The 9,900-nt window shown below is 47.0% G+C and overlaps 1 protein-coding gene across 1 annotated transcript; it reads left to right on the top strand.

The window, feature by feature from the left end:
* The first annotated feature begins 563 nt into the window (after positions 1–563).
* Positions 564–7,959, top strand: EIF2B2 (eukaryotic translation initiation factor 2B subunit beta). The gene is made up of 8 exons (XM_066342531.1): positions 564–789; positions 910–1,030; positions 1,184–1,332; positions 2,228–2,391; positions 3,896–3,991; positions 4,558–4,695; positions 6,109–6,175; positions 7,391–7,959. Exons 1-8 carry the CDS (start codon positions 627–629, stop codon positions 7,546–7,548), a joined length of 1,056 nt encoding a protein of 351 aa, XP_066198628.1. The 5' UTR covers positions 564–626; the 3' UTR covers positions 7,549–7,959.
* The last annotated feature ends 1,941 nt before the right edge of the window (positions 7,960–9,900 follow it).

Raw genomic sequence — 9,900 nt, 5'->3', positions numbered from 1 at the left:
AAATTTACTAGTTCTTTATTTTAAATATTGTATTTGTTCCCGTTTTATCTTTTTACTTTAAAATAAGATATGTGCAGTGTGTATAGGGATTTGTTCATGGTTTTTTTTATAGTCCCGCCCTCCAACGGTCTGAGGGACAGTGAACTGGCCCCTGTGTAAAAAGTTTGGGGACCCCTGTTATAAAGGGTGGGTCTGTCCACGGGGTAGTGGGTCCTGGACGCGCATTCTGAGCGTCAGTGTCCGAAGATGCGTTCACCGGAGCTGGGGAACCAGGAATATAAGCCACAACCTCTCCAACATAACCTCGGTAGTAGTGTCAGGCTTTAAAACAAACTGTTCCCATGGCAACGTGACTAGCCACTCTGAAGGTCTCTCGAGTCACCGCTTTAGCGTCTGAGCGACGGGCAAAGTCCAGCTCCGCTTCTGTCCTAGGGCGCGCAGATTCTCGGCTGTAAATAAACTGAGACTCCACGTCTCTGATTGGCTCAGGCAGCGAGAGGCGTGGCCTGCCGTCTCCCAAACTGGAGTTTTTTTCGCGGAGCGGAAGCCGACCTGGTCCGCCCCGGAAGTGCAAACCTGCTGGTCTTCCAGGTGTGGATTCCGACCTCACGGCCGCTTCTTTCAAGATGCCAGGAGCCGAGGCTAAGGCCTCGGAGTTGTCGGAGAGGATCGAGAGTTTCGTGGAGGCTCTGAAGCGGGGCGGTGGGCGGCGGAGCTCCGAAGACATGGCTCGGGAGACCCTGGGGCTGCTGTGCCAGATCATCACGGACCACCGCTGGAGCAACGCAGGTAAGGCAGGCCTAGCTCCATCGTGGCCCTGGCCACTTTCCGTTCCCCATTCTCGGACAGAAAGTCGCCCAGGCCTCACCGCGCGCTTGCTCTGCTCACTCTCTCTGTCTTGGACTGCAGGGGAGCTGATGGAACTGATCCGCAGAGAGGGTCGGAGGATGACGGCCGCGCAGCCTTCAGAGACCACGGTGGGCAACATGGTGCGGAGAGTGCTCAGGATCATCCGGGAGGAGTATGGCAGGTTAGTCCTACGTGCTAGGATCAGGTTTGGATTCTGTGACGCTTTTTGCTCGAACCCCTGACCCCACTTGGAGCCTTTATTGGAGCTTAATAGGTCTTGTCACACATCACGATGCCTTCTCACCTCCTTCTTTGGGTCTCGTTGCCTCCATAGACTCCACGGACGCAGCGACGAGAGCGACCAGCAGGAGTCCCTGCACAAACTCTTGACATCCGGAGGCCTGAACGAGGATTTCAGCTTACCTTATGCCCAACTCCAGTCCAACATCATTGAGGCAATTAATGAGCTGCTTGTGGAACTGGGTAAGAGTACTGATCCTAGGTGAACAGGAGGACCGATTGCAGAAAAATGAGGGAACAATGCAAGACCCTCGGAGTTATAGTCATCATTAGTGATGGGAGATAACTAGTAGTCTGGTTCTCAGAGGTTTGTCCTCCGTCCTGATTAGGAAGGATTAGAACAGGCGGTAGGGCTAAGACCAACCCTTCATAGACTGCAAATCCACTGTGGCAGAGACTCCATGAGGACAGGACTATATTTTCATTTTAAAGAAGATGAACTCCCTAAAACCATGGCTAGTAGACCCTCCTTCACTAAACTTCCTCCTGGATTTTTATACCCACTCATACTACCACCATTCCTCTTGTCTTTGACCTAGGAGACCTGTACATGTTTATTACTAAGATCAGAGTTCTTCAAGGGAGGAAGAAGTTGGGTCTGTCAGTGCACTGAGCTGCTGGTTCCAAATTCCTCCCCTATTTTTCTTCTGTGACCTCCCTCAGGTGGAGGTGTGGTAGCCACCTTTTGAAGGATTTTTTTTTAGGGAGAAGTTATGTTTACCCCACTCTGAGCACTTTAAGACTTTCCCAGATTGGACCATTTCTTGCCTGAAGTCATTGTCTTCAAAGTCAGTTGTGAAGGAGCTGGTGTTACTGCAGGTTAGGGGTAAGTTAATGATGAGGGGGAACTGCTGGGAAAGAGGACAGGCTGAGAACTTGGGAGGTAGACGATCACAGAGAAGCAGGGTTTTTAAGAAGATGGGACATTTCATATGAAATTTATAAACCTGGAGTTACTAAGATCGGCTAGGTGGACCGTCTGTGTGTGGGCATAATGCCCTTTTGTGCTGTGTCATATCTGTCTGTGTTGTGGCATGGCAGTTTCATATTTTCTTTGTAAAGCTGACCGTTCTTGCAGAAGGGACGATGGAGAACATTGCAGCCCAGGCTCTGGAGCACATCCACTCTAATGAGGTGATCATGACCATTGGCTTCTCCCGAACAGTTGAGGCCTTCCTCAAAGAGGCTGCCCAGGAGAGGAAATTCCATGTCATTGTGGCAGAGTGTGCTCCTTTCTGTCAGGTAGGACTGCTGGACTTGCTAAGAAAAATTAAAAATGAGGAGAGAATAAAGGAATGATAGATGGGGTTCATGCCAACTTTGAATTGATAAGCAAGATATTAAGAGGTAAAGTAAAACATTCAAGAAATTTTCAAGTTGTTCATCCTGTGAATATCCATAAACATTGGTTTAAGAAAGTTGGGTGAGGGCCTGGCTGGTGGCTCAGTTGATAAAGCGTTGGCCTGGTGTATGAAGGGCGCACAGGAGAAGCAACCATATGCTTCTTTCCTCCTACACTCCCCTTTCCCTCCTTCTGCTCTTCCTTTTCCCCTCCTGCAGCCAGTGGCTTGATTGAGTATTGCCCCAGGCACAGAGGATAGCTCAGTTGGTGCAAAGCATGTTGCCTCAGGCACTAAAAATAGCTTGGTACTGGAGAATTGGCCCCAGATTGGGTTGCTGGGTGGATCTTGGTTTGGGTACATGTAGGAGTCTGCCTCACTATCTCCCCTTTTCTCACCTAAAAAAATGTTGAGTGAACTGCTGGGTTGATGGAAAGGTAAATATTGTTTCCTTAAGATTACTTTTAGCCTGACCAGGCGGTGGCGCAGTACATAGAGTGTTGGACTAGGACCCAGGTTCGAGACCCTGAGGTCACCAGCTTGAGCGCAGGCTCATCTGGTTTGAGCAAAGCTCACCAGCTTGGACCCAAGGTTGCTGGCTTGAGCAAGGGATTACTCGGTCTGCTGAAGGCCCACAGTCAAGGCATATATGAGAAAGCAATCAATGAACAATTAAGGTGTCGCAATGAAAAACTGATGATTGATGTTTCTCATCTCTCTCCATTCCTGTCTGTCTGTCCATCCTTATCTATCCCTCTCTCTGTCTCTGTTAAAAAAAAAAAATATATATATATATATATTTTAAAGATTTTTTAAATTCATTTTAGAGAAGAGAGAGAGAGAAGGAGAGAGAGAGAGAGAGGGAGAGAAGGAGAGAGAGAGGGAAGGGAGGAGCAGGAAGCATCAACTCCCATATGTGCCTTGACCAGGCAAGCCCAGGGTTTTGAACCATCGACCTCTGTGTTCCAGGTCGACGCTTTATCCACTGCACCACCACAGGCCAGGTGGTAAATATTGTTCCTTTTAGGAATTAAAATACAGCAAATTACCTTGGGGATGACCGTGTCTTGGTCTCACCTCACTTAATCCCTAGATAAATAATAGGTTTTAAAAAAGGAAATATGTAAGGAGGCAAAATGTTGTAAAATAATGATCTGGGAGCTCTGTTGTCAGTGACGCCCAATTATACAAACAAGTAGTTCCAGTTTGTGGCTGCTCTGGAGTATTAAACATTTATTAGCTTCCTTGCAGCTCACCAGAGAGTACCTACCACAGGCACAAAAATGAGTTCATTGTATGTTATATGTGCCCATTATCACAAAATTGTCTAGAACTAGTTACATTTGCAAAGTCTTTCACTATCTGTTACTCTTTGTCCCGGCATCAGCCTTTCTGTCCTGTTGCAGGGTCATGAAATGGCAATCAATTTGTCTAAAGAAGGTATTGAGACAACTGTCATGACTGATGCTGCCATTTTTGCTGTGATGTCAAGAGTCAACAAGGTGGGTGTGTGTGGAATTATATTATGTTGACTTCAGGAAGATTATAACTCAAATACTTTTACTTTTGTAATGTCTGTAAGAAGAGTTTTGAGAGTACATACTTGGGCCTTTTAAATCTATTAACTGAATTACTTTCCCTTTGTCTGTGTCATTATTCCTCATTTGGAATAGCCTCTTTGATTAAAGCATTGACAGGATGAAGTGGCAGGTCAGCTACTAGAGCTCCAGTAGAGCCCCCCCCCCCCCCATGCTCAGAGAGCTTGGTGGCGGTGGATGGAAAATGAGCAAGGCTCCCCGCTTCTTGGGAGTCGGGAGTATGGTATGAATTTTGAAGACCAGGCTGAAAGCAGCAGCTCTTCATTTCCTGTTCTGTACTACGTTCACCCTTTTCTTGGGAACCCGCGTTAGAGCTAGAACTTGTGGTCCTGCACCCAGACTCCCTTTCCCCTGTTCTGTGACCCCTCAGTATGCCAAGACTCGGTCCTGAGCATTGAGGCTGTTATGCACGATGGCCCTTTTAAGGCTTTGTCCCCAGGATGGCTCACATCTTTCTTCCTGTCTCCAAGGTGATCATTGGCACGAAGACCATCCTGGCCAATGGTGCCCTGCGAGCAGTGACTGGAACTCACACCCTAGCATTGGCAGCAAAACACCACTCCACCCCACTCATCGTCTGTGCCCCCATGTTCAAGCTTTCCCCACAGGTACGTCTGTCTGCCTGTAAGCAGCGGGGAGAGGGGAGCCGAGGTGTGGGCTTATCTCTGGGCCTTCACCCCACTCGCTCTGGGGCTCCTCTTTATTTGCATTTACTCAGTGGATTAGATCCAGGGGAGACTGGAAAAGCCACAGGAGTTTTGATCCAGGAAAAACAATCGATATTTTTAACCTGTCAGCTTTCAGAAGTCGAAATTGTCAAGTCAGGACAGTGCCTAGTTGGGGAGGCCCATTGTTTACATGGCCACCACTCCTCATCACCCTGACTACTTTTCAAAATGCCAAGCAACTTAAAACTAGGAACATACTATTTGTTTTATTTGTCATAGTTCCAGGTACTGCCTCCAAGGCCTGAATATAGGCAGTTACTAAGTGAAGAGTCGTTTCATTAGTGATACGAACTATTTGCTTTGAAAATGCCAATCTTTTTATAGGTCACTATTTTTTTAAATTGAGGTTTAATTTACATAATATACAATCAACCATTTTAAAATGTTCAGTTCGGTGGCATTTACTACGTGCACAGCATTGTGCAACCAGCACTCTCCAGTTTCAGAACTTTTTCATCGTCCCAGAAAAACACGCTGTACCCATGAAGTAATCATTCCCTTTTCTCCCTTCTTCTCATCTGCTAGTAATCACTAATCTGCTTTCTGTCTCCCAGGGTTTGCCTCTTCTGGATAGTTTCTATAATAGGAATACTGTATGTGCCCTTTTGCTTATGTCTTCTTGCACTTTAATGTATTTGCGGGTCATCTGAGTTGCAGCACAGTACTTGGTTTCTGTTTATGGCTGAATAATATTCCAGTGTATGGATATAGCACAACTTATTCACCTGTTGATGGGCATTTGGGTTCTTTCTATCTTTGGCTTTTGTCAATCATGCTGCTATGATAGCACATGCTTTTTTGTGGAATTTTTTTTTTTCCTCCTTGGGTAAATACCTAGAAATAGAATTGCTGGCTTCATTTAAAAAAATTTTTTTTGGCCCTGGCTGGTTGGCTCAGCGGTAGAGCGTCGGCCTGGCGTGCAGGGGACCCGGGTTTGGTTCCCGGCCAGGGCATACAGGAGAAGCGCCCATCTGCTTCTCCACCCCCTCTCCTTCCTCTCTGTCTCTCTCTTCCCCTCCCGCAGCCAAGGCTCCATTGGAGCAAAGATGGCCCGGGCGCTAGGGATGGCTCCTTGGCCTCTGCCCCAGGCGCTAGAGTGGCTCTGGTCACGGCAGAGCGACGCCCCGGAGGGGCAGAGCATCGCCCCCTGGTGGGCAGAGCGTCGCCCCTGGTGGGTGTGCCGGGTGGATCCCGGTCGGGCGCATGAGGGAGTCTGTCTGACTGTCTCTCCCCGTTTCCAGCTTCAGAAAAATACAAAAAAAAAAAAAGAAATTTTTTTTTCTTCTTTTCTAGTTCCCCAACAAAGAAGATTCGTTTCATAAGTTTGTGACTCCTGAAGAAGTCCTGCCCTTCACAGAAGGTACAGAAGTATGCACGTGTGTGCGCACACGTGTGTGTTTTGGTGTTTCGGTTTTGATTTTGATGGTCAATGAGATTGAATGCTGTCAGGTTGTGCTTTTTATCATTCTTATTGTGGGGGCTTGGAATCATCCTTATTGTGGGGGCTTGGAGTCCAGCTTAGAGTGCCTAGAGACCTGATCTAGTTTAGGTTCATTTTGTTTGAAACTAATATACTTTAGCTGAGTTACTGGGGCCAGGGTGGGTTGGAACACCCAGTGTTGGGGTTCAGCTTTGCCTGTCGTTTGAGACACAGGCAACAACCCATTGGGAAATGCACTTGTCTTCAGTTGCTGTGGGGAGTCGTTTTGGTGACGTGGCTGCCAAAGGGAGCAGGCTCTGAAATGTTCCTACTTATAAAACTGGCCTGTAACTTGGGTACTGAGTGTTGGGCTCCTTTTCTCTGACTTCTGAAGGTGACAGCTGTGTTCATTGAGCCTCATCAACAGTTAACATGGCTGTAAAGACCCTCTGGGAGCAAAGCGTAGTATTTGGGGTTCTAATTCTGCTTGGAACTTGAATAACTTCATCTATTTCTTTATATCTATAGGGCATCCACTGTGTGTCCAGCACTGTTCTAGGCACTAATACAGCAGTGAACACTACAGACAGGCCCTGCTCACACAGCTTACCTTCTGTTGCAGCAGATGGACGGGAAAATGTCAGGTCATAGTTAGGAAAATAACAGCTACAGAAGATGAAATAGAAAGTGGCTAGGGGACTACCTTCGACTGGGGAAAGGTCTTAATGAGATGACATTTCAGCCGAGTTCTGAACACATAGAGCCCCACGTGAAGGTCAAGGAAAGAGTTTTCCGGGCTTTGGTGCCAAGCACCTGAGTTGGGTACATGCTCAGCCAGTTGGAAGAAGATGGCCACATGGCTTGGGAGGAATGAGCATGAGATAGAGGGGTATGGTTCGTGGTTAGTAGAGTGTGGCGGGGAGGGCCCGAACCTCCAAGTTTGAATTCTATTCTGTGGGCTAAGAAGAGGCGTTGGAGAGTTTAATCGGGGAGTATTATGATCTGAAGTTCTCTTTTCTGGTTTGCAGTTTGCTGCAGCTTTCCTGCCTTGAGGTAGCAAGTGTGTCTGCGTTATCGAGCCTAGAATCTATCTGCTACCTACTCATTAGAGCAGGATCCTCAGCTTTGTCTTTGTCACGTGTGATTGCCTTTCAGGGGACATTCTGGAGAAAGTCAGCGTTCATTGTCCTGTGTTTGACTACGTCCCCCCAGAGCTCATCACCCTCTTTATCTCCAACATTGGTGGGAACGCGCCCTCCTACATCTACCGCCTGATGAGTGAACTCTACCACCCTGACGATCACGTCCTATGACATGCTCATCCTAAGCGGAAGCTGCTTGGGCAAACACGGAATGCAGAGGAGACTTCCGTGTCGCTGCTGACATGCACTTTCCTTGTAATGGGGATGAACTGGAGTCAGTCTGAAAAAGCCAGATACTGTGTTCTGCCTTTTTAGCCATTACCTAACATGGATGCACATCCAGGACTGTGGGTTTTTTTGTTTTGTTTTCTTACCTTTCAGGTCTTAACAGAGCAGCAGGCCTTGACCTATTGATTCTGGAGCTTCTTAGTGACCTGGGGTATCTCTTTCAGGAACTTAAACTTTCTGGTTCAGTGGTGTGTTAAACATAACACTGAATAACTTGCTAGGATACTGGTTCTTGCTCAGAAATGGCCGCCACACCTTTTCATAGGCTGTGCCAATAAAAGCTGCTCGAAGGTTCCTGCGTTGGTTTATTTATTGTTCTGCTCTGACTGAGCTGCGTGAAGCAGCAGCAGTGGAGCCCTTTCCGTGTTTCCATACAGCGCTGTAATTAGGAGTGACCGTCTGGAACAGAAGTACAAGTGAGAAATAGTTACAGTTTCCTTTATAATTTACTGGAAATGGTCCCAGACAACCTAGTAGTAATCTAAGACAGTGATTCCAAATCCTCTCTAATCACTAGAACCATCTGGGAACTTGAAAAAACAAACATTTGTGAGCTCCATCCCAGACCCATGACACCTGGTCTCTGGTGGCACCTGGGGATCTGTTAGAGCTCCCCAGGAAAGAACTCTCTCATGTACTGTTAATGGGATTGTAAACTGGTGCAATCTTTTTGGAGCTGTTTTGAACCTGCACTTGTAGAATTATTTGTATACGCACACGAAGGTATAGGCAAGATTGTCCATTGTAGCAGCTGTAATGTCACAGCCAAAGTGTTTAGCAGTAACATTTTATATTCTGTAATTGAAGCAAGAAAAGTTTTAAAGTAGGCTCTGGCCTGTTGGCTCAGCAGTAGAGCATCTGCCCCAGTGTGTGGAAGTCCTGGGTTCGATTCCTGGTCAGGGCACAGGAGAAACAACCATCTGCTCCATCCTTGCCCCTTCTCTCTCTCTCTCCCTCCTACAGCTATGGCTCAAATGGTTTGAGAAAGCTGGCCCCAGCCACTGAGGATGGCTCTGTGGCCTTTCTTCAGATGCTAAAAATAGCTCAGTTGCTGAGCAACCAAGCAGCGGCCCCAGATGGGCAGAGCATTGCCCCATAGGGGGCTTGCCGGGTGGATCCCAATCAGTACATGCAGGAGTCTGTCTCAGCCTTCCTGCCTCTTACTTAATTTAAAAAAAAGGGGGGGGGGTTAAAATAGATGTGACATTCCGTGGAACACTATGTATATCCACTGCAATAGAGGTTTCAAAAGGGTGGCTTGAGCCTGACCAGGTGGTGGCGCAGTGTTTAGAGCAGGGGTCTCAAACTCAACTCAGCATGTGGGCTGCAGAGCAAGATCACAGCCGTTGGCGGGCTGCACTAGGTCTACAAAAGGCAACTGTTACGCAATACTTTTCTCACTGCAGTTAAAAACAAAAAAAAATCAGTACAATAAGCACAATCGTACATGCAGTTTACTCAGTGTCACAAAACGACCAGAAAGTGTAGTTCGCATCACAACTGCTGTTAACTAAGCTAATATCTAGCTAGGATGCTAGAGAAATGAAAAATACAAGTAGGCCCCTAGGCTTACTTTATTTTATCCAAAATATTTTGAACTTTGTGGATTAGTCTGCGGGCCGCACAAAATTGTTTGGCGGGCCGTGAGTTTGAGACCCCTGGTTTAGAGCGTCAGACTGGGATGCGGAAGACCCAGGTTTGAGACCCCGAGGTCGCCAGCTTGAGCGCGGGCTCATCTGGCTTGAGCAAAAAGCTCATCAGCTTGGACCCAAGGTCGCTGGCTTGAGCAAGGGGTTACTCAGTCTACTGAAGGCCCACGGTCAAGGCACATATGAGAAAGCAATCAATGAACAACTAAGGTGTCGCAATGAAAAACTGATGATTGATGGTCCTCATCTCTCTGTTCCTGTCTGTCCCTGTCTATCCCTCTCTCTGACTCTCTCTCTGTCCCTGTAAAAAAAAAAAAAAAAAAAGGGTGGCTTTGAGGGCGGTGTCTGGATTGAAGACATTTTGGCTGGTTCACCCAGTATTTAATTTGAGTTAGTTATCTGTATTTAAATATCTGGAGATTACACATTAAATGAATTTAGATTTCTTGCTTCTTTTGAGAACTCAGACTTGGCAGTTCTGGATCTATATTCCCAAGTGGTAGCAGTTGGCGACAGTTGGGTAGCTTCTGATTCCTTTGGGTGGAAAACCTCCAATTTTCTGCAGTTTTTCTGGGTCCATTTAACT

The sequence above is a fragment of the Saccopteryx leptura genome, chromosome 6 (genome assembly GCF_036850995.1).
Source record: "Saccopteryx leptura isolate mSacLep1 chromosome 6, mSacLep1_pri_phased_curated, whole genome shotgun sequence".
Classification (NCBI taxonomy): Eukaryota; Metazoa; Chordata; class Mammalia; order Chiroptera; family Emballonuridae; genus Saccopteryx; species Saccopteryx leptura.
Note: the sequence above shows the minus strand (reverse complement) of the source record. Positions and strands in the feature narration are given on the sequence as shown.

Coding starts and splice junctions, on each gene's coding strand:
- EIF2B2 (XM_066342531.1), top strand. CDS start 627: ATGCCAGGAGCCGAGGCTAAGGCCTCGGAGTTGTCGGAGAGGATCGAG. Junction 1,031..1,183: donor ATCCGGGAGGAGTATGGCAG/GTTAGTCCTACG, acceptor TTGCCTCCATAG/ACTCCACGGACGCAGCGACG. Junction 4,696..6,108: donor TGTTCAAGCTTTCCCCACAG/GTACGTCTGTCT, acceptor CTTCTTTTCTAG/TTCCCCAACAAAGAAGATTC.